The sequence below is a fragment of the Stigmatopora argus genome, chromosome 4 (assembly GCF_051989625.1).
Source record: "Stigmatopora argus isolate UIUO_Sarg chromosome 4, RoL_Sarg_1.0, whole genome shotgun sequence".
In the NCBI taxonomy this organism is placed as follows: Eukaryota; Metazoa; Chordata; class Actinopteri; order Syngnathiformes; family Syngnathidae; genus Stigmatopora; species Stigmatopora argus.
Window position 1 is genome coordinate 5,204,277 of NC_135390.1, and position 25,088 is coordinate 5,229,364.

The following is a 25,088-nucleotide window of genomic DNA, read 5'->3' on the forward strand; positions in this document are numbered from 1 at the left end:
TGGATAAGCGGCGAGGAACATGCTTTTGAGGAAAACCTTCAGTGCCAGACTGTGTAAGTCTCAATGTGTGTATTTCTCCATTGTGTCTACAGGCAGCTTGTTTTTCTTGTTCTTTGTGTTTTGCTGAAGGGTCTAGACAGCCAATACAAATCATTCAGCCTGCCTGAGGCCATCCTCTGTGATCTGACCATGAAACCTAAAAACTAAGTTTAATTTGTTGATTCTATACATTTGATTTCAAAACAAACATTATCAAAAAAGTTTAAAATTAATTAAAGGAGCATATTGTAAGTTTTGCACTTCAATTATTTATTAAATTACCCTAATATTTCAATAGACATTAAGGATACACACACATACCGTATTTTCTCGCATACATTTAAATCTCAGAAATACCACGTGCGATGATTTTTCTTAATATAGTCCCTTCAAAGTAACACATTCATACTCCCTATTAAAACCATGAATATTGAGATGAAAATTTGGAATCAGGGGGCATCTTATACGGGAGAAATTGTAAAATTCAACGATTTTAAGGCAATTTTAAGTTTAAATTTATATTAATCCTATTGCAATGCTGTGGTGTGATCTGAAATGGACTGTTCATGGAATAAACCCCTCTAATATTGCAGATTACTCCAAAGCGTCGCGACTTGTCACAAATTATCGTGAACGCTCGATTTCGGTTATTGCTGCCAAAGGTGGCACAACCCGTCATTAGATTCTGGGGGCAATTACTTTTTCACAGATGGTCAAACAAGTTTGTATTTTTTTTCTGCTCGGTAAATAAAATCATAATTTTGAAACAGCATTTTCTATTTCCTGGGTTATCTCTGTGTCATACTGAAATTGGTTTGATGATCGGAAATCTTTGTGTGGGATAAATATGCAAAAAAAGACAGAAATCAGCAAGGGGGCAAATACTTTTTCACGGCACTATATATATTTTAAATAGTTCTACCAGTTATAAACCTCGAATTCCTCATTTTAAAATACAATTTTCAACCCCGAGAGGTTGTCATTGGTTTGATTCGATGGATGTCCCATTCTCAACCACCTGCCAATTTCAAAATCCATTCTTTGTCTTTGTCCAGGTTTCCATGGCTACGTAAACTAAGGTTGCTTCGGTAATCACAGTCAGATTTAACGATTTAGTGTCCCAATAGAAGAAATAAAACTCGGTCCAAATGTCAAATGATTCCACTGAAGACGCTTAAGAACAATAGAAAGAACAATACTTTTGACTTTTCCGGTATTACTTTCCTGTATGGTAACATAAAAATAGGAATTTGAAGTTAACATATTTGTGTTAATGTTGTATAGCGTCTGTGTCCATGCAAAGATATCGTCTTTGCGCAGGCCCATTTGTCCATAATCTTTGTACACTATAAGTACATTAGAAAAGTAAATAGTAATTAATGCTAGCAAATATAGGCTAGGCATAGGGTATTTTCCTCTCTTTCAATTCAATGTCTCAGTTATGTCTCTGTTATTTGCAGCAATGCAGTAATAGGCAAATGGTTGAATTGACTGTTTTTATTCATTTTGACAAGCATAGCTACAACTCCTACCAGGCTTCAACCAAGGAGACAATATGACGCACACAGCAACTAGACATTATTTTTTTAAATATTTAACAATGAGGCAAAAATAAAAATACCTTGAGGTTTCTTGCATTATAAATAACACATACCATATATGCAGATTCAGGTACACGCACGTTCCCAAACATTTATGTCTGTGCCATGCTAGTGCTTGAGTGGTCAGTGAGGCAGCAAATAGCACTTATTATTGCACTGTTACCTTTCCAATCAGGTCAACATGGGTTTATATACAAATTAAGTGTATGCCAATGAATTTGCATTTACTGTAATAAATCATGAAGACACATGGTAACTAACCCACTATCTCATACAAAACCTTATCACCAACACTGCTTTTTCGCTAAATGCGATGTGAAGATGTTCCTTTACACAAAATTTACTATACAAACAATTAAATAGATCTTAAAAAACAATTCATCCTTTTAAATACATTGTTAAACAGATACACATCCTACAAGACAGCCAATGAAGACAACAACTTTTAATGTTTTAAAATGAGTATCAGTGTAAACTGCTGTTCATGGTCAAGGAATCATCCATTTAGTTTCATACAGAGCCACACTTGTTCTAATATAGACTGGGACACTGACGAGTTACAGAAACCGGTAGCGTTCCGGTTATGGCTAAGCTGGGATGGAGACTGCCGCATCAGTTAAGCGGTCAGTGAAGAAATAGGGAAACGAGAAGTTCTTCAGTGATGCCTCCTGGGTGATGCCCGAATGTTGCATCTCATACCTGGTGGAGGATGAACACAAATTAAACATTGCAGGATTTGTCAACACACCAAAATCAATTCTGACCATTCTCTGGCAGAGACGACGTAGAATACAGGTGGTGTGTGTGAGTCATAGGCGCAAAGAGGCTGGCCGACAGAAAGGGCCCCCGCGTTACAGAAGGTGAGCCAATCCCCAATGTTGAGCTCTGGCAGCAGACAGTGCTGCATCACCAGGTCCAGGTCATCACCAGACGGGCCCCACAGGCTACTTCTGAACACTGGACCTTTTGAACAAGTGTTCTGGAAACATACCAAGATAAACACTCTTAATTCGTGCTTTGAAAAACCCTTCAAAATTTTATCGGTTTAGTACGTTGTCTATAATCCTTATAAAGAGTGATTTATGGTTGCGTGTGTGTGTATGTTACAATTCTCTCGCTACGTTTGTCCAAACCGTGCAACATAGAGTTGAATTTTTTTATGGTGGCCAGAAACGGCTGACGGATCCTAATAGAAGAGAGATTAAATTTCTTCACCTTCTCCAAGTGTGTAAACCCAATCTTTTATATGTTAACACCCATTTTTCAAAAGATATTTTTTTAATAGTGCAACAATTGTCTTTTGGTTCTAAACAAGCAGGTGGGACCGGCCCCCCTGCTTGTAAACATTAAGGCCTTTTCACGCGCTGCCCATTGAGTCAGTTGATGAGTACTATCTGTTACTACATTGCAGAGCTTGTTATTATTCTGCTTCTCCTCAACACCCTAAATCGAGTCATAGAATTAGAGCTGAATGAATTATGTGGATGGAGGATGAGACTGAAATTGAAAAAGGCTCACCATCTGAACAGTGGGAGAAGCGATGACCATTTCAGTGAGTTTACAGGCAAAGGACCCATAGACTCCTTCATCCAAGTAGTATTGGAACATTGGCTCATCAATGGGAGATGGATCATCTGCACAGCGAGGCAATGACACCAAACATAAGGAATACTTTCAAAGTGTAGTCGTTCATCCGACTTTCAGATTCTATCTCTCCATTAGCCACACCGACCATGAGCTTGATCTCGGCGGCCGTGCATCACCACCTCCTTGGATATGATGGATACAGCAAGGGTTAAAGCAGAGGACACAAAGTAGCTGCCAGGTTCCGCAATGATGCTAACTCCACTGAGAGGGGGAAAGTGTCGGTCCACCGTAGACATGACTGCATGGCTAATCTAAAAGAGATATAATATTTTGAAGTACAATCCTATTTTAAGTTTTTGTCAAGATGCTTCAATGTTTTGAAACACATCTATTTTATATATTATATTTTAAATAGTTTCTTTTTTAAGCTGTGCAAAAAGGAACTCAAGAGGTGAACTAACCAGTTCCAGCTGAGTGTCAGAGCCACCAAAGTCGCCTCCTATGTCCAAGATTTTCATTTTGAAACCAATTTCCTTCTACAATAAACAAGTATTCACACATAAACACACCAACAAATAACACCAAGTATATTTGAACCATAATCAGTGTTAAAATGATTAGAGTAGAGCTGGGCTATATGACAAAAAATGTTATCATGCTAAAAAATTATCAGTCGATATCGATAATTATTACGATAACTATCACATGTTTTTGGTTTCAAATATTTTCAGCCTCACAAAAAGAAAAAGTGCAAATTTACCTCACATATGGCCATTTACAAAAAAAGAAAATACATAAGTTGGATGAACTTAACCCATTTTAACCCAAGATAACAAATTGTACATTTTTGCAACGTTTGCATAACATTTACATAAAATGGGAAAACATCTTGACATCAAGTAAGAAAAATATTATAGGCTGTCCTCAAATGAGGACAGTGGGTTAAGGACATTTTCAATAAGGCTGTTCTTTGCACAGGTACGAGGCATTTAAAAAAATGAAAAAAAAAGGAAAACGCCAAAGAGAATTCACTTGGATCTTTTAGTGGGTCGGGTCGGTGTTGTCCTGCATCTTATAATCGCTTATTTTGGCCATGTTATTGTCCTTTTGCGTTCATGCTCCGTGTTATTGTCCTTTTGTGTTCATGCTCCGTGTTAGCCTCTATTGCTAACATGCTAAAAATATGTTTCTGCTTCATCCTCATTCCCCTGAGCGTTGGTCTGGAACTACTGTTCATCTGACAACCACGCCCCCGTTCTCTGTGGTGATCGGGTGGTGTAATTACAGTTTGAATGTATCGAATTTATAATCAAAAGTTTAATATTATAGTTGACAAAAATTATTTTAGGATAATTATCGTTATTGTTTTACCACCCAGCTCTACCTGTGAATAATGGTTAACAAATGTGAACCTTGTACAACATCTGTTTAGTGACCACCCCCTCCCAGAAATCTCTGGTTATGTATATATATTATGTGGTGTAGGTTCATTGAGGCATGGCTAAGATATTTTTAACAAACTTGGAATTGTTATTAAAATTTTAATGCAATTTCAAAAATATCACTTGAATTTAAAATATAAAAAAATTTACTCACCGCCATGTCAAAAACACAACGAGCATCAGCGATAGCATTTCTATACACCTCTTCATCGTTGCAATTGTGTGAAATTAGGCATCTGTAACAGGGGGAGGGAGCAAACGGTTCAGGAATTAAATGTCCTCATGAATTAGTAGCAAAATAAATTGGTGTTCGGACAATGGTGCAAAATAGTGATCGATTGATAATTGTTTGGGCCAATTTTATATATATGTATTAAATATTTGTGTGATTTAATAAAGTTCTAAGACGTTCAGGACTTGCATTATTTTTTTACACTTTCACTGCAAATGAATATCGGCCACATCTAACTACCAATAATCAGTATTAGTCCTGAAAAACCCATATGGGTCGATCACAAGTACACAAAGTAGTACAATATGACAAGTATGTACCTGATTCCCGCCACCTGAACACCCAACTCTTTTGCTTTCTCCAGTAGATGGCGACAGTCTTTGATCGAACAGCCAAATGACATACTCAACTCATTGTCCTGTCCTAATGCTTTTGTTGACACCTGAAGAAGAAGCCTAAACATAGAAACAAAAAGTAGTTTGTGATGCCTACTGTCCTTTGACACTGATTTTTGCTCCACATAGGTTTCAAATTTGAAGAGACATAATATTCGGGTGAGCAGTCAAATTGTTTACTAATACATTGGTACCTCTACTTACGAATGCCTCTAAATACAAAATTTTCTGGTTACAAAACACTTTGTTATGCAAATGACTGTTCCGATATATGCAAACAAGATCTACGGTACGAAACGTAAATACACTTCCTGTGTCCGTTATTTTATCTTGAAATTCTCCTGTGTCCTCCTTGACACTCTACTGACTTCCTATAAGAGCCTCACAACAGCAACTCTTTTTGACCGCTGTTTGTCGTCATGTAGTTATTTATTTAAAATTATCGGTGCGAATGACATGAATAAGCGGGCCCGGTTATCCATCCAGGAAAAAACAGAAGATAAGAAAGTGGCGAGCGGGTGACTGATATTGCACGGCAATACAGGCCAGCCAAAACCAACCTACTAACATCGCTACGCTATTGAAGTAGAAGGAAGCATTAAAAGCGATGACTCCTTGACTTGGCCTCTCTGTACTGAATGACGAGATGCATTGTGCTTGCGGGTGGTGCGGCTCAGTGGGAGACTTGTCGTTCCACAAGGCAGAGGTTGTTGCTTTTATCCCCTGCCCTGGTAACCTTACCTAAGTATCCTTAATCAAGAACTAATCCCCATGGTTCTCATTGTAAATGAACATAGCATGTAAAAGCAGTTTGAGTGCCTTAAAAGCCCTGTACAAGTGTAAGATCATTTACCATAACACTTACTTGGCATTTGGATGACAGCGTGAAATCTTACGCATTTCTGCTTCATTATCACACACCAAGAGGTCAATGCCATTCTTTGCAGCAGACTTGATTTGGGAAATTTGTTTACAAACTCCACTGTAGATGACATCTTCTGAGGGAATTCCATGGCTCTGCACTAGCTCCAGTTCAAACTGAAATGCAAACAGATTGTTGATTATCTAAGAATTTCCCAAGGAGCAACAGGAACAATTCTCATCTTCCTAAAAAGATTGCTTACTATTCACGTGCTCACTGGACCAAAAGTATCGGTAAAATGTTTACAATATTATTTAGCACCGATTTAAATGGTGGAAATGTTTCAGTGGCAGCTACCTTGTTGCTACATATGAATCCAGTGCCAAGTGCAGCCAATACTTGGATAACACCTGGGCTGCTGTTGCATCTGACAGGATAGAAGGGATGAATCTGTGCCATGTGTGTTCGCCAACGGACATGCCGTCTCATTATAACTCCGAGATCAGCAACAAAGAATGCTTTCTTTTCAGACTAAGGAAGAAAATATTAGAGTTAGGGGATTTTGAATTAACAATATTACATACCTGTGACAGGTATGATATTACTGTAAAAATGACCGTTGTTAACCTGGATGCATTCGCAATCATGAATTGGCAACAGTGAGATTTACCAAAGTTTGTTCATTTATGTGATTATCAATCACATCACTGAGAGATGTGCCGCTTTCCAGAAGGCCCACTGAAAAATGTAGTTCGTCTGAAATTCCTTTCATCCTCTCAGCTATGTTCGGTGTCCAACAGGCATAAAGAATATGGCTAATCTGAAGTGAGGTTCCTTTCTCGAGCCCTTGGGTCCAAGGCTTATGCAACAAACTGGAATAAAATCAGAGAAATTGTGACGTGAAAAATAATATACTACAGAAGAAAGGCTAAAACTGGATCTGGCTTAGATCTAAAATAAGTACAATCGTCACAATCGGAAATGCTGCAAGTCTATTTTAATGCACACATTTGACACGTTAAATTTTTCTCTATAATAAAACAAAATGATATCACATCGGCAGGATTAAAAAATAAATAAAAAAAACTTACAGGGATGAGTCCTTAGCCGAACTCGTCCACTATCAGCTTGGATCCCAAGGTGGCTCGGCGTTGAAGTCAAACGGCTTCCGGTACAGAGGCGCCCCTAGGTCCTCTGGATAGTTAATATAGACCTGCAATTACACAGGATGAAGTATCAATATGGGTGCAGTAAGGTGACATTTCAGGCCGGATATTCAACAACATACCTGAATACACATACAGTAATACATTGACATACGAGTGCCCCAACATACGAGCAATTTGAGATACGTGTAAAATTCTGAGCAAATATTTGCCTTGAGATACGAGACAAATTTTGAGATACGAGACAGCCAGGTGGCCGAGAGGCGAGGCTGCTTATGATTTCACCTCATTGTCTTTCTCGCCGCATCTCTCTCGTGCAAAGATATCTACGAGCACTGGGCTTTTCCATGTTTTATTGCATTAGTCAGTGCAGAATTAAGGGAACACAATGGGTCCAAAGCAAGCCGGTGCAAAGAAGGGTAGTTTGAAGAAAAGGTGTATGAGGACAAGCGTTATCAAGCACAAAATAATCGGAAAACAGAGTAGTGTACATTACTTTTTGCCTTAGTGGTTGGTCAAGATTTAAATTTTGTTTAATGTAAGATCCAAACTTTTTAAAGTGTGTGTATAGGAATCTAAGTTCATTTAAGTTAAATTTAAAGTTTATGTTATGTTACGAGCAGATCCTGCAAGTATCTCTCTCTCGCTTTCTCTCTCTCTGTCCCCTCCGCACACTCCACATTGTACTGAATAATGTCTCATTTTGGTATTAAACATCATAGCCACAAGTTATTTGTTACACTGTTAGTAGATGGTGAATTATAACAAATAAAATGTGTTTTTCATTGTAAAAGCTTGTTTTTTCTTATTTTTTTGAGATGGCGGGAACGAATTAATTTGTATTTAGTTCATTTCTATGGGAAACATTGATTTGAGATATACATGTAAACAGACATACGAGCTCGGTCCCAGGACGCATTAAGCTCGTATCTCAAGGTATGACTCTACTGCATTTTCTATAAAAAAACACAACATAAAGGATCCATTTATATACAGCCTAAAGTTGTGAGCTATAATTTTGAGGTGGCGTGGTCGTTAAAAACGGGGAGATTTTAGATGAATTGCCATTTCTTTAAAGTTAAAATGTATCAAATTACATTTCATTAATCGTAACATTTATTAACGCATCTTTGAATTAGCTGTACTGTAACATATAGTTAAACTCATAATCGCAATGATACTTCTAATATTAAAGCATTTTGGTCACTGCCACTTGTCGCCGTCGATTATCTATTTTAGCGTTAGCTGTTTGGCAGTAGATTGCAGAAAGGTAAATTGCATCAATTAAAGTAGATTTTACTCTGAGGCGTTGACATTTAAATGTATATCTATCAAAGAAAACTGACGTTAGACACCGGCTTCATTCATTCAAATGCATGCTAACGACGAGCAAGCTGTTGACAAACGTAGCTACTTACGATCGGAGGAAACCCAAAAGAGGGGACAAAACGCTTTTTCCTTTTGGGCGGAATTTTTAACAAGTGGCGGGATTACTAAAAGAGAAAATAAATACTTCCATGGACATTGAAAAGTGAATGAAATGATGAAAAAAAACAGCCAGATGTGGTCGATACGAACAAAACATTTGTAGTGACCGGAAGATCTCAGCGTTGCGTTGTCGGAACGGTAGTGTCTCGGGACTCAAGGCAAGTGACGTCAGTAATCTTTAACTCATATACGCCCCCCTCAAAAATATATATATATATATTTTTAAAATCAAACACGTCGCCGTTTTCATGGACTGGGGTAGTGAGGCGTGGCCACAAACATACATCGATGTCGAATTGGTGTTTGAATTTGATGCGTTCACTTTGGAATGTATGACAAAAATAAGTCTCATTTCTCATGTCATTTTCTGAACCGCTTTATCCTCACTAGGGTCACGGGGGGTGCTGGAGCCGATCTCAGCTGACTTCGGGCCAGAGGCTGGGGACACCCTGAATCGGTGCCCAGTCGATCGCAGGGCACGAGGAGATGGACAACCATTCAATCCCACACCCATACCTAGGGGCAATTTGGCAATTTACAGTGTCCAATCAGCCTACCATGCATGTTTTTGGAATGTGGGATGAAACCGGAGTACCCGGAGAAAACCCACGCAGGCCCGGGAGAACATACAAACTCCGACCTGGATTTGAACCCAAGACCCCAGAGCTGTGAGGCCGACGTGCTAACACGTGCTGTACACACACGCACGCACGCACGCACGCACGCACGCACGCACGCATAAATATATGTGCCATGCATTACATAAAATGTACACGCACACGCACACACATAAATATATGTACCACGTATTACATACAATGTACACACACACACACGCATCCACACGCACACGCATATATTTGTGTGTGCGTGTGTGCGTGTGTGTGTGTGTGCGCGTGTGTGTGTGTGTGTGTGTGTGTGAGTGTTGTGTGCGTGTGTGTGTGTGCCTCTGTACATTTTATTTAATGCATGGCTCTCAAGCAAATATGAAGATGCTGTAAATCAGAGGTCAGCAATTTATTTTTTTATTTTTTTAAATAATGAGACTTTAAAATTGCTAATTCAAACTTTCATATTTATAAACTTTAACTTAATTGATTATATTGATGCACTACCCACCAAAATGATAGACTATAAACCAAGTGAGTTTGCTATGTAAATGTATATATGTTAAACAAAGTCAGTAAATATAAACTTGATATCTAAATAAGTTACTAATTACCTCGGTATGGTCTCCACTCTGTTTCCCATGCCTTTTTGATGAAGATTAAATTCTGTCCAAAAGAAAAATGTAGACGTGTAATTTATCAAGGAATCAGAACTGAGCATCTCAGAGAAGTAATCCACAAAGTTCTCAGCAGATGAACCTTTGGATTCAAAATAGGTTATGTTTACCTTATTTGTGGTATCTCAGTTAAGTTGTTGATCTCTGAACATGCAAAGGTCTGATGAAATGTGTTTTTACAAGGAACACAGCTTCTCATTTGCATACGTCCCTCCTTGAGAGGAGGATGCCAAGCAAAGCTTAACTGCTTGCTGAACATGACAAAAGTCTCTTTTTGCAACTGTTCCTTCTGGCATGCACTCACATGTATACACGGACATGCATTTAACCACCCACAATTATTATCCATGTTTTTTTCCACTTCTATAGTTGTAGAAGTCAATTTTCACAATTGATTCGTATTGTTTTCAGGGTGCCCAGTTCCTCGTTGGTTTAGGATTTCCCTCAATTATTTTACTCAGAGACAAATATCATTCATTTACTTGTAAGTATAAAGATATACGGCAGGGGTGGCCAAGTCCGGTCCTTGAGAGCCCCCATCCAGTCTGTTTTCCATACCTCCCTCCCCTACCACACCTGAATCAAATGATCCACTCATCAGCAAGCTGTCCAGAAGCTTCATACCGATCCCGCTTATTTGATTCAGGTGTGTTGGTGGAGGGAGACATGGAAAACAGACTGGATAGGGGCTCTCAAGGACCGGACTTGGCCACCCCTAATATACAGTAATCCCTCGAATATTGCGACTTCAACTTTCGCAGATTCACGACATCGCAGATTTTTTCTTTTAAGAAGTTCATAAAAATGTGAAAATTAATGCTGAAACTTGCAAGTGGAAGCCACTTCCCTGTTTTCCGCTTGCCACTAGGAAAATGGCGGAAGACAGAGGACTCAGCACTGAAAAAAAATGGCACCCAGTGGGCGGCGGCCATCATTTTTATCCGAAAATAGAGCTTTCTGAGCGGCCGGGAGCCTCTGTGAGGGTGGATTTTTATCAGAAATTCGAGCCCACTCATACCTAGCGGTAGTTTACATTGTCCAAATAGCCTACCATAGATGTCTTTGGAATGTGGGAGGAAACCGGAGTACCCGGAGAAAACCCACCCAGGCCTGGGGAAAACATGCAAACTCCACATACCTGGATTTGAACCCATATACCCGGAGCTGTGAGGCCGACATGCTAACCACTCAAGCCGCCGGGCCGCTGAGCTAATTAAACATTCACAGCAATTGTCATCGCATGAGAAAAATCTTTTCAAGGATGCTTTGTAAAAGTTGAAGTTGTAGCAACTTTTTCTTGGACTGGAACACAAAACATGTTCCGTGTTTCTCTGACGTTAACTACGACTTTGTATACGTCTCTCTAATCATGCATGGCATCTAAAGCTGCTTCCGGTAATGCACAATGTTTAATCTCCATTGTTTGGATCAGAATAGTCATCCCAGCCATTAGGTATGCAAGCCATGTGTACCACCCACTACAGAGGGGAAACAGATCCTCGGTAGCTGCACTGTGCTCCAGGAATTCTTACTTGGAGACACTGTATTCCAAATAGATTACATCAGATCTGAATAGACTAGCTGGAATGACCAAAAAACAATTAGAAATCAACAAGTTATAAAACACCTCCTTTGAAATCCAACATCATTTAGCATAACCATCACATTTAAAACTCTAGAGTTCACTTCATTCATTGTATGGATGGGACTAACAAGTTAAAATGATCACATTGTGCGGTCTTACATAACTGTAATTAGTATCTTTAAACCACTCAGGAGACATGCTGCTTTGTAAAAAGAACACTAATAAGCATTCTGTCACATTCTGTTGCTGGCTTTGTTAGGGATTGGTTTTGTCAGGTTTTTTTTCCCTTTGTGACCTGTCCTTGTGATTGCCCATTGAGTTCATCTGTCATTTCCCCGCCCCTGGTGTATTTCCTGCTCGCTGTGACCTACCGTATTTACTCGCATATAAGCCACCCACGTATAAACCGCACCCCTAAAATTGCCTTAAAATCGTGGAATTTTACAATTTCTCGCGTATAAGCCGCCCCCCTTATTCACAATTTTATTCTCCATATTCATGGTTTTAATAGGGAGTACAAATATGTTACTTTGACGGGAAAATCTTAAGAAAAATCATCCCACGTGGTATTTCTGAGATACTGAATGAATCAAAAGCACATTATTAGGGTCAATATCATAAGGAAGTTAGTAATTCATCCAGTAATGGTTCTTTTCTAACTGCAAAAACAGAAACCAACAAATAGTAAATGTTACTTTCCCAACATCTATTCGTAAAAAAAGAGTATAGAAAGTCTTGTGCGCATATAAGCCGTAACCTTGATTTAGTCATCTTTGCATACGTCCCTCCTAACCCTAACCCACTCCACACAGTGAGGACCGACCTGGGATTGAATCTTCGATCCCAGAACTGTGAGGCTGACGTGCTAACCACTCTGCTGCCTGGGACTACTGATCTGTTGAAACTAATGGTAGTAACAGACCATTGTGTAAAATTTCTAAACAGATCATTTATTGAAAAGGTACCAGCAGGGCAGTTTAACACAAATAGTAAGATTTGTCATTTTTTAATACATTATCTTTGCACTATTTTGACTGATGTAAAAATATGGACATAGGATTGGAATTGGCAAAACATATGTTGAACAAAATTGAAAATGTGTATTTTTGGGCCAACATAATGCCATGGAGTAGCTTTATCTGTGGGCTTTTCCTGGGTTATGGTTAGTTTTTTTCTTAAACAATTGTATCAGAGTAGTGGAGGAATACGCCCAGATTGATAGCGCAACTGTAGAGTTATCAAAAAGAATGATTCACCCTTATTTCCTCGCTGTCAAGATAATGAAAGTTGCATTTCAATTTGTTCACTTTATAAATCTCAGCAGTAGATAAGATTTTCCATTGATTTACAGGGCTTTGGGTCTTGAAACACATGTAAACAATGTTTTAAGAAAGGCACCACGATTCAGTACTGTATTGTTCCAGCTAAAATAAAATAAGACATCATGAGCAAAAGTCTTTTTACGCAAATCATTACCTCATACCTGTCAACCTCTGCCGATAACTGCCCTTATAAATGATTATGATTCCCCTTACAACCCCCCAAAAACCTTACAAACACCGTACGACTCGTACGGTGTTTGTAAGGTTTTTTGGGGGGTTGTAAGGGGAATCATAATCATTTATAAGGGCAGTTATCGGCAGAGGTTGACAGGTATGTTACCTGTCAGTTGATGCAGATTTTGTTCAGTAATTCGTCAGTAATTACGTCAGTGAACTTGAGGAGATCCACGCAGGAGACATTAAACTTGCGAGTCATTTATTCATCTATTGTTGTGCATTACTCAAACAGGAGTTGTATTTGTTTTTGAATGAGAAGATTTAAACAATGCCCTCAGCAGTCGCCAGCATTTTGCAATAGCTTTTGAGATTGTGAAAGTCCTGATAACGTCCCAGCAGACTGGAACCAACTGGAACTAAGCCAGCCATGGGCAAACTCACAACTACTGTTTGATGTCAGGGGTTGGCTCCAGACTGACCAAGCATTGTGTCCCAAACAATGCACCCCAAACCCACTGAACTATAAACATGTCCCTTCGGGGGCGTTTTCTTTACTGGTGACACCCAAAGTCAGGAAGCCCGAGGCGACTTTGCTATATTTAGTATCCTTAAAAACTCAAATATGCTGCTGATTTGGCATTCAAAGTGTTTATCTACTTTTCTGATGGATTAATAACCCACTTGGAATGTTGACTTGACCTGAAGTCTGAGATGGAAGCCCTCACTGTTCCTTGTAAAACCTGGAATTTACCAAATAATCATACCAAATGGGGCTTAATAATGCTCACAAATTGAAATTCAATTTAGGTAGAAAAGGGTATGCCAACATGCAATCCTGCAATAAGAACAACATTTTGAATATTGGACTTCTTTTTGGTCAGAATTCACCTTTCCGCAGAGTTGACTCTTACACATTTCAAACCACATCTTAAAAAATCTGCTTAACCTCCTAAGACCCATATACAATACACAAATGCAAGGTATGCATTTTTATTTTCTCTTTGATATTTTGGCTAATTGGGACCTGATGAGCGTAAAAACAGAATCTTTTTACATGTTGTAGTTTCTGAGAAAAATGATGTCCACATCATAAGTGGACGCCAGGCCTTGTAGTCCAAAATGTAACATCGTAGTCTTTGACAACCAAAAATGTGATAGGGTGTTTGCCTTACAGTGGGAGACCTGGGTTCAAATCCAGGTCGGTCCACCTGTGTGGAGTTTGCATGTTCTCCCCGGGCCTGCGTGGGTTTTCTCCGGGGACTCCGCTTTCCTCCTACATTCCAAAGACATGCATGGTAGCCTGATTGGACACTCTGAATTGCCCCTAGGTATGGGTGTGAGTGCGAATGGTTGTCCGTCTGCTTATGCCCAGCAATTGGCTGGCCACCAATTCAGGGTGTCCCCCGCCTCTGGCCTGAAGTCAGCTGGGATAGGCTCCAGCACCCCCCGCGACCCTAGGGAGGATAAAGCGGGTCAGAAAATGAAATGAGATGAGACATCTGGTATATGCACATTATACTGGCAAATTTATTACAAAAACGTGAAAATTCAGTTAAATCCTTGCCAGAAGATTTTGTCAAATGCTAACATATAAGCATAGTGAAAACTGGCTAATATTTTCGTGGTACCCTTGAGTTAATATGTACAGAAGTGTACATGACATTCACTTTAAAAATAGAAAAAAGGCTTGGCAGTTTTTCAAATTAAATTATTTTTGTCAATTTTTAAAATCATTATTCTTCAAAACTCGGTTTTTCTAAATAATTTATTTTCTGGCGGTTGTTTTTTTAAATTAATTTTAAAGTGAATGCAACTCACTTACGTAAATATGTGGTTTCCGAGGAAGATAATATATTTTACAATCGGATTTCTGCAGTAACCCCAAGCAACCAACTAGTGGCGCTGCTGAGTTTTATCTTTTCGAAGTGATGAGAACTTCCGCTTCCTCGGGCTGATCACCTGACTTTGATGCACCACTCAAGAAACCTCACGAACTACTGCATTCTTTAATGGCAATCTACAATGGGAATTGACATACCATTATATGAAACTTAAGGTGGTATTTGTCTCGCAACGAACACATTTAAAGACAGGTGGGTAACGCTTTAAAAATACTTTCAACCCATTTTAACCAAGAAGATTTAATCTGTTCCGTCCAGAAAAAAGCTAATCATATGGCTATTTCGAAGGGAAATAACAATATTTTGTATTTTATATTTTCTGTGTGTATGTAAATTATCCTTATCCTGCCATCTTTGTTGGGGTAACACGTAGACTAGAGTGAATCATGGTTAAATTACACAATATTTTGATCTAATGTCACACTGTCTAAGTCTAAATATAACTTTTCTCTCAGGTTTCTTTAACTCCGAGCATAATGACTGAGTTTTGGTTGATTTCTGCTCCTGGAGAGAAGACTTGCCAGCAAACATGGGACAAAATGATGACGGCCACTACACGCAACAACAACCTTTCAAGCAACCACAAGTTCAGCATCCCCGACCTAAAGGTTTGTGGTAAATTAGCTACTTAACTTTCATTTTATTGTCATTGCTCAACATATTTTGATTGGTTCATTTGTAGTGAAAGCATAAATGGTTTCAAGCAGTTATTTCACTGACTAGCGCATTATTGCAGTGGATAGTGCAACATCTCATTTTCTGAACCGCTTTATCTTCACTAGGGTGGCGGGGGGTGCTGGAGCCAATCCCAGCTGACTTTGGGCCAGCGGTGGGGGACAACCTGAATTGGTGGCCAGCCAATAGCAGGGCACAAGGAGACAAACAACCATTCATAGTCACACTCGCACCTAGGGGCAATTTAGAGGATCCAATTAGTCTACCACGCTTGTCTTTGGAATGTGGGATGAAAACGGAATGCCCGGAGAAAACCCACGCAGGCCCGGGGAGAACATGCAAACCCCACACAGGTGGCCCGACCTGGATTTGAACCCAGGTCCCCCACTGTGAGGCCGACACGCTAACCACTCATCCACCGGGCCGCACGACATGACTTGTCAAATGTCGAAATATTTGGGGGGAAGAAACAAGTCATGGAACTATTAGAAATGATAAACTTCCTTTTTTTGTTGCACAATTCTTGATCCAGATCTTACACTGGATATTCCTTCTGTGTCCAGGCTGTCAAGCTAAAATTTGGATTTTCCTTATTGGCCTTCTTTAAGAAAACTTCCCAAAAGTTTTTAAAACCTTTTTCCTTCCATATAAGAATTGAAAAATGGACTCACCTATTGAATCCACTGTCAAGAATAAGCTGCCTCTGTGTACGGGAAGGAGCCTTTAAAGAGTTGTTCTGTTTGCATGTTAAAGTGTTGAGTTGGTGAAGTTTTCATCCAGAGCAGCTCAGCTCGTCTGGTTTGGTTGGTGTCTGAGCTTAAGGTGAAGTACCCCAAATGACCTTGATGCCAATGTGCTCCTGGAATTTTTAGTAATGCATGAGTGGCTCTGGACAACGTGGCGCCATTCTAAGTACACAGGGCCCCCTGGTTGTCACTCTAGGCTGACTGGCTTCCAGAATTCCACTGTTTAAACACAGCCAGCCAAAGCTTAAAACGAACCCCATGTAATAAAAATGATTAATGTGTATGTTTTTCTTGGCATGTTTGTTCATAAACAGGTCGGGACGCTCGATGTTTTAGTTGGGCTTTCTGACGAATTGGCCAAATTAGATTCCTTTGTTGAAAGGTAAGTTATATTTGCAAATTACTGTTGAGAATCCCCTTTTGCCTGCCTTTCTACATGTTATCAGTGTTTATTTTCATGGACCATGAAAAATGTCTTAATGTTTACAAATACAGTATTTTCAGATCTCTGATAGCACTGGTTAATACGTTCTCTTTTCTTGTAACAATGAGGAATTTCACATGGTTCTGAAGCTAGCAAAAGCTGCTGTCCAAACTTGGCAATTCACAGTTTGGTGGCACTCCAGTAATTATTTTATTAGTCATATTTATAGCCAAGTGACTTATGTTTGAATGTCCTTCATAGTCCTTTGGAAAGTTTGACATCAAAATCTCACATGCAGGGTTTACCATCTTAGTCCCGCTTGGCTTCCTCTGTGTATATTGCCAAGAATGTGTTAAGCAAACCCAACATCTTGGTTTAACATTGAGATGACTTTAATCCAGTTCCTTCTTGAAGTACCCCATTTGTTTATGGAAAAGGAATACATGACGGCATTTCTCACTGTCACACGAAGAGCAATTATGTCATGCAACTACAATTCTGAGTTGCTGTATGAAAAACATTATCGTGACTTTAACCTAGCAGTTGAGTTGTGTATTATGTGAAACTTTTTCATGTGTGAGGTTGATGTCACAGTGGAATTGTTTACAAAAAGAATCAACGGTTTATATAGGACTCGCATTGAATTTCTGCAAGTGTTTGGGTTGGCACAGCATGTTTTGATAATTTTCATCTTTTCACAGTGTAGTAAAGAAGGTTGCCCAGTATATGGCTGATGTGTTGGAAGACAGTCGAGACAAAGTGCAGGAAAACTTGTTGGCCAATGGAGGTATAGCAATTGTTATTCCATTTTAGTAGGAAAAATCAATATAGTTGTTATTTGCCTAGCTATCCTCAAATACAGCTTTCCCTCGATTATCGCGACTTCACTTATCGCAAATTCACTTCTTTGCGATTTTTTTCTGCTTTTATGTACATTTTTTTTTTTAAGTTCATAAAAATTGGAAAATCTACGCTGAAACTCGTAAGCGGAAGCCACTTTGCTACTAGGAAACTAGCACTGAAGGAAAAAAAAGGTACTTATAATAGGGGTGACCTTACTTCACGATTTTTCGATTGTCGTGGCCATGTCTGGTCTACATTAACCGTGATATTTGAGGGATTACTGTATTACTCCTTTTTAGCAATTACCATCTGACCGTTCTTTTCTTTCTGCCTATTCTATATATATTTTTTTTAATTTATTTTATGTTTTACAGTTGATCTCATCACATACATCACACGGTTTCAATGGGACATGGCTAAGTATCCTATCAAGCAATCACTTAAAAACATCTCTGAAATCATCTCAAAGGTAGGAGATCTTGACAGAAAAATATGACGTGTTTAGTAATTCAGCATAACACTTCTTAATTTTTGCAAAACTTCATCCTGGAATGTATTGTGCTAAATCAAGGCCATAAGTATTGAATGCAAATATATATATATATATATTTTAAAAGTTTAAGGTTTGTTCTTGATTTTTTTCTTTCAGATCTTATTTTTCAGTTTCAAAATCTTTTTTCAACATTCAGACTTTCTTTTTGCATTTATTTTTCTTCAAATGTATTAATTTTCTTTCGGTCTTTACAACTTTCGGCCCTGTTTGGCATGATGGGCGTGGCCTTAACACAGGCTAAGTATGGGCTTGAGAGAGACAGCCTACCAAATTGTACCTAAATAATGTTCCATTCAGGAAACGTGGGTGCTTTGATTGATGAGGGCTCTACATTCTCTCCACTTTAGTATTTGCTTGATACTTGTAACGAGGACTTTTGCAATTTCCGCTACACCGTTCTGTAGATATTATATTGATTATTGATTAAAACTCACTCATTGATTATTGATTAAAACTCACCTGAAATTGTTTAGAATGGATTCCAAAAGTTTTTCTCAACATGTTTTAAGTCTATAAACAGGGGTCTGCAAACCGGTCCTTGAGGGCCACTGTGGGTGGAGGTTTTTGTTCCAACCGGTCCAACACAAACAGTTTAACTAATGATGTTTCTGCTGAAACAAGAAGGACCAGACTGCAATCCACTGCTTGCACTTCTTAGATACCAGATTGGTGGAAAGGTTTCCTCTTATAGGTTGGAACGAAAACCCGCGCCCACTGCGGCTCGTTCTTGAATAGTTTGGAGACCCCTGATATAAAGAATGTGGACTCCTCATACAAAACACCCACGTTTCCTAAAGGCAACATAATTTGGGGACGCTTTGATAGGCTATCTTTCACAAACCCACACGCCTCTCTGCCGAGGTCATGCCCACCACACCAAAAGAGGGCCATAAGTTTTGACACCATCTCATTTTCTGAACCGCTTTATCCTCACTAGGGTTGCTGGGGGTGCTGGAGCCTATCCCAGCTGACTTTGGGCCAGAGGCGGGGCGTCACCCTGAATTGATGGCCAGCCAATCGCATGGCACAAGGAGACAAACAACCATTCACGTACACACTCATACCTAGGGGGAATTTAGTGTCCAATCAGCCTCTTTGAAATGTGGGAGGAATAAAACCCACACACAGGAGAACATGCAAACTCCACATAGGTGGACCGACATGGATTTGAACCCAGGTCCCCCACTGTGAGGCCAACGCACTAACCACTCAACCACTGGGCCACCCATGTTTTCACCTCCCCCCACAAAAAAAAAAAATCTAATGGGAAATTTAAAAAAAATCTTGCCTTGAAAAATTCAGATCTGAAAGTGATTTTTTTATTTTATGTAAATAAAAATTAAAAATAAACCTTTAACTTTATTTTCAAAAATTATTTTTGTGTTCAATACTTTTGGTCTCGATTTAGCTCCATAGGAATGACCCATAAATATTGTGCTGTTTTGAGGTTAAATGGTGTAAGTGTAATTATTTTTGTTTCACTTCTTCTACAGCAAGTCACCCAGATTGACAACGATTTAAAGGCCAGAGCATCATCTTATAACAACTTGAAAGGGAACCTACAGAACCTTGAAAGGAAAAATGCGTATGTGAACTCTCGCTTTAATAGCGTAATTGTAAATATGATAACTCAATCTGACAAGACTGATGTCATCTTTGATAGATTGAATAGATTAAGAGGAAAGTGTCTTTTACTGGAAATACTAAAGCATAGATAACTCATTATTACACATGATTTTGTTTTAGGATTCTCGCTAGTCAGTTTTTAAATATTTGGTCCATTAAAGTCATCTGAAAATTTAATTATTGTGGTTAACATTTGCCTAACAGAGAAAAAAAAACCTTGCTTTCAATATGTTCCTCTCCTTGACACACTTTAAAATATTACTCACCTTTGTGTATAGAATGTTGGGGTCATTTTAGTTATTTTAAGCTTAAAGGAATAATGACTTTGTGTTACCCAATTAGTGTGGTGTTGAACGTCAACATAACTCAGAAATGCTTGATCACTGGGTAAAATCCGTTTTTTTTAATATCTTTTTTTCCGCCGTTAGAGGGAGCCTTCTGACGAGGAGCCTTGCTGACATTGTTAAGAAGGAAGACTTTGTTCTTGACTCTGAGTACCTCATCACTTTGCTGGCTGTTGTTCCAAAGTGAGTAATAATCATTAATCAGGGAAAAAAAATGTGTAAAGACGCCTTCTCTGTTTTCAGAACATCTTATGCCGATTGGCAGAAAGTGTATGAAACACTTGCTGAGATGGTGGTGCCTCGATCCTCAAAGTAAGAACCAGCATCGTGTTACAAGAGAGAGAAATCTTAGCCACGTGTGAATTATTTTAACACCTTTCAGGAGGTCTATTATATGATTTTACATTTCTTACCTTTCACATGTACTTTTCTTTAAAGCGGGATAACATAAGTGTTTTCTTCCAGTCTTTTGTTTGAGGACAACGACAGTGGGTTGTTCAGTGTAACTCTGTTCCGGAAAGCCATTGACGACTTCAAACACAAAGCCAGAGAAAACAAGTAAGGTGTTCAATGCTGTTAGGATAAGGGTCATAATCAACAGTCATGATTAGTTTATATGGAGATCCAAGAAAAATGTAACTCAGTGATCCAGTTTATTAAAGCAGTATTTATTTTTTGAATTCAAGAGCTCCTTGAATAGCTTGACTGTCACCGCAATAAATACTACACATGAATACAAATGCAACCTTACCATCCTCCTTGCAGATTCTCTGTGAGAGACTTTCAGTACAATGAAGAAGAGATGAAGGCAGATAAAGAGGAGATGACGCGTCTATCTACAGATAAAAAGAAGCAATTCGTAAGTGCTTGGGAAAAGATATTTTGAATTGACATCATCACGATTGTTTTTTGACCACAAGTACGGTATGCGAACTGGTCAAGGTCCGGTGGAAGAGAGTTCTTATTTTGCTTGAGAAGCAGTCTCAAAGCACTTCATAATTACCAGGCCCGCTAATCGTACCGGATGATTATGGCTGATTTCAGACAGGATGGGATGACTGCATAGGCCAGGTTGAGGTTGAAAATTTTGGTGAAAATTGAGGTCAGTTTGGAGGCACACACTTTGATCCATCAAGGTTGGCTGCCTTCTTAGGATTCACTGCCCGGTGCGCCTGCCTGACCTTCCTTACTGACAGTGACAGTGGTGTATGCAAGTGCTAGAAGGGGGATGGAGCAAGCTGAAGGAAATTAGTGCTGCTGTAGTGGTACATCTAAGCAAGAAAACAAGCTATTTAGTTCCTCTTCCAGCGGTGCTCTCGTGTTCGCCGTCGTTGTTGCTGTTTTTGTGCATCATTTTTGTTCATAACAGGGACCACTTGTTCGATGGCTGAAAGTGAACTTCAGTGAAGCATTCATCGCTTGGATCCATATCAAAGCACTTAGGGTTTTCGTGGAATCAGTTCTAAGGTACTCTCAGACTGGACTACACTGAAAACATTGCACATTCAGTTATATTTAAACCAGTGTTTCCCAACCACTGTGGTACGGCACACTGGTGTGCTGTGAGCGATGGTCAGGTGTGCCACAGGAAATGATCTGCCATGAAGTCATACATGGCAATATTCAGAGTGGAAAATCGTAATATTATGAGAACATTAAGTCATATTTTGTACTATTACAAGATTCAAATCGTAATAATATGTGATTAAAGTCATTTTGTTGCTTATTTTTATGTAACGTGAACCAGAACTTGTTTGGGGAAAAACCTAGGTCTACAATGTCTTCTGTGTCTGTGCTTGCTACTGCAACCAAGGAAATTTCCCGAATACGAGATGAAATAAAATTCTAATCTAATCTTAAAAAAAAGATGGGAAACACTGAGTTAAACACTTTCCAAAGTACTGTTGTAGTGTCATGTAAATATGTGGAAATTTGGTGTTCCTCCAGATATGGGCTGCCAGTAAACTTCCAGGCTATGTTGCTTCAGCCTAACAAGAAGACCACTAAGAAGTTGAGGGAGGTACTCAATGAGCTATACAAACATCTGGACAGTAGTGCATCTGCAATTATTGATGTGAGTACTTTAGTTCTATATTGTTTCAGTGCCAATTCAATACTGATGTGACACAAAAAAATCTAAAGACAGATGTTAGGAACATCTTGATTCAGGTTTGATTAGACATTCCAGATTTTTAATCAAGCATTGACCTTTGCTCAGAGCTTTACATAGGAAGAGGATTATAGCTAAAACAACTACAACAGAACACATCTATTTACTTTTAACTTAAATCTCTAAGAATCGGCTGTTGGGTGTTAACATAGGAGATTTGGTTATTGCCCACTTTGACTCCAAAATCATATGGATTTGCAAATTATTTTTGTGATAATCTTGAAACCTTTCAGACAGAGGAGAGCCGCTATCGCCAGTCTTTTTTGAGACTTTTTTTATGCTGGGCTGAAAGTATTTAGAATCAAGACAACAAATTATCTATACAGTAATACCTCATTTATCGTGTTTATTAGGTTCCAAGACTTGCCACAATTGGTGCACAACCACAATATAGGGAGAGTGTACTTATGGTTTTTATTTTGCAATATTATTTGGACTTTTCAAACCCTCACTGCAAAATTATTTAACTCCTGAAGGTAGACACTGTCCCCCAGTGGCCAGTAAAATACTCTACAATTGTAACTTGTCTTTTTCATCACGTTTGTATTATTGTTCCTCCAACTTTTCATATACAGTAATACCTCGACATACGAGTGCCCCGACATACGAGCAATTTGAGATACGAGTAAATTTCTTAGCAAATATTTATCTTGAGATACGAGACAAATTTTGTTATACGAGCATACAGCGGACGCGAAAGGCTGCTCATAAGAACATCATGGGCACTGTCTCTCTCTCTGCAACTCCCTCGTGTAATGTCTCTACAAGCACTGGGCGGAGCGTTGCATTTTTTCCGTGTTTTTTTCCCGTTAGTCAGTGCGAATGGCGGAGCTTGTTCGCTAATACAAGAGGAGTACTACTTCCCGGGCAAGTTGGCAAGTGGTCGTGCGTTATCTCATTGTGAGGACATTTGTGACATTTGCATCATTTTTGGAATATTTTGAAGGGAAGACAAGCAAAGGCCAACCCGGGAGAAGGAAGGTATACAAATTTAAAACTAAATTAGAATTAAGTTTAGTGCAAGGTTAGATTAAACTTCTATTTGAATGTGTCTGCATTGTAATCCAAGTTCATTTAAATGAGCGCGTTGCCGTGCAAAAAGTCTCTCTCTGTCTCTGTCCCTCTCTGTCTCTCTCCCCTCCGCGAAATCCCTCAAATTTTAGTACTATTAAACCACTAGTTATTGTTACTTTGTTAAAAGATGGCGAATTAGAACAAATAAATATGTTTTTTCCAATCCAATATCCTGTTTTTGGTGTTTTTTCAGAGTGTTGGAACAAATTAATTTGTTTTTATTTCATTTCTATGGGAAACGTTCATTTGAGTTACAAGTAAATCGACATACGAACTCAGTCCCGGAACACTCACATTTACACACTAACACACTTATCCACCAGGTCACACCTCTTAAAGGCACACATCTACACAGTAATAAACTTTTTGTATATCCTCATTTTAATTTTAAGCATATAGTTTTACATATTTACAATTTTTGCAATTTAATTCAGTCTTCTTTTTTTTTCTACAGTCGGCAATGGACATTCCAGGTTTGAATTTGAGCCAGCAAGAATATTATCCTTACGTCTATTACAAGATTGACTGCAACCTTCTGGAGTTCAAAGTCTAAGACTTGCCCAGCTCTGTCTGCAAGGTGTTGATTAACACTGTTCCATGTTCCCGTGCGTCATTAGCACACTTGAAGGGCCATTATGCATGCTCATTGCTTGTAAATAAAATATAAACAAACAACCATCTATCACTCAACAAAAAAAGACTTTTAAAGACTTGTTTACATTGTTTTGAAGTCATACCTTGTCAGAATCATGTTTGGACTGTCATGTAGTAGTTGCATTTTTATCGTACATGTGCCCATGTGCATTGATAACTGCATCTTCTGCATTATGTGTAGTGATTTGTGTTTACGTATAGTAATTTTGTGTTGTGTTGTATATAAAATTATCAAAAGAGTTTGGTATATTTGATCATTCAGAACGTTACATATTTAATTTGTTGATGCCCACCAGTTAAAAATTGAATGAATTGACAGATCTGCAGTACAATAAAAAACACCTTATTTTTGACTTGTGTGTATTTTTATTATTATAACAAACTACCCTAATTTTCCACAGTTTTCTTCTGAAATATCTCCATCTATTTTCTATTTTGCCTATTCTGTCAGTCACAGGAAAGCTGTGGCCTATTGAAGCAGATTTGAATTGTGAGGTCAAGTTCACACTGGGCGGGTCACTTGTGAACAGAGATGCTGAAAGTAATTCTCAATTCCCACCAATATATTGTATAACATGTGTTTTTAGGATGTAGGAGAATATACGTACTAGCAAATTCAGCACAGAAAAAAAAAACCTGTACTTCACGCATTGTATTTCCAATACTTTTTTGAGGAAGTGAAAGAGAAGTCAGCTGTAAATAGTTAACGGTCTATAGGCGTATTATGAAGTGTGTGTGTGTTGGGGTTATTCTGGGATACTATTATAGATGTGTGCATTTTGATTATTTATGTATAAGAGTGTCTTTAATTTGAGACTGGGGCAAGCTCAAGGTCACCCTCCAGGACAGCTGGCTCCAGCTAGAGACTTAACATTTCACCGAATATTTACACATACG

The 25,088-nt window shown here is 38.8% G+C and overlaps 2 protein-coding genes across 6 annotated transcripts; one reads left to right on the forward strand and one right to left on the reverse strand.

The window, feature by feature from the left end:
* Nucleotides 1-1,521: 1,521 nt before the first annotated feature.
* azin1a (antizyme inhibitor 1a) lies at nt 1,522-16,507 on the reverse strand. 5 transcript variants are annotated; one of them, XM_077598651.1, is made up of 13 exons: nt 16,429-16,507; nt 10,035-10,086; nt 7,250-7,371; nt 6,829-7,030; nt 6,516-6,689; nt 6,162-6,334; nt 5,222-5,356; nt 4,824-4,905; nt 3,689-3,763; nt 3,373-3,538; nt 3,159-3,274; nt 2,405-2,619; nt 1,522-2,339 (listed from the first exon to the last, which is right to left on the reverse strand). In XM_077598651.1, exons 4-13 carry the CDS (start codon nt 6,928-6,930, stop codon nt 2,228-2,230), a joined length of 1,350 nt encoding a protein of 449 aa, XP_077454777.1. In that variant the 5' UTR covers nt 6,931-7,030; nt 7,250-7,371; nt 10,035-10,086; nt 16,429-16,507; the 3' UTR covers nt 1,522-2,227. The 5 variants fall into 5 exon arrangements, with proteins under 5 accessions (XP_077454777.1, XP_077454776.1, XP_077454775.1 ...); XM_077598650.1 differs by lacking the exon at nt 16,429-16,507 and adding an exon at nt 10,208-10,242; XM_077598649.1 differs by lacking the exons at nt 10,035-10,086; nt 16,429-16,507 and adding exons at nt 8,743-8,817; nt 8,903-8,984.
* Nucleotides 15,095-24,544, forward strand: atp6v1c1a (ATPase H+ transporting V1 subunit C1a). The gene is made up of 13 exons (XM_077598654.1): nt 15,095-15,274; nt 15,538-15,690; nt 16,818-16,885; nt 17,629-17,714; nt 18,145-18,239; nt 19,817-19,908; nt 20,378-20,476; nt 20,537-20,605; nt 20,759-20,851; nt 21,059-21,152; nt 21,663-21,760; nt 22,241-22,367; nt 23,992-24,544. The coding sequence occupies exons 2-13, from the start codon at nt 15,559-15,561 to the stop codon at nt 24,088-24,090; spliced, it is 1,152 nt and encodes a 383-aa protein (XP_077454780.1). The 5' UTR covers nt 15,095-15,274; nt 15,538-15,558; the 3' UTR covers nt 24,091-24,544.
* Nucleotides 24,545-25,088: the final 544 nt, after the last annotated feature.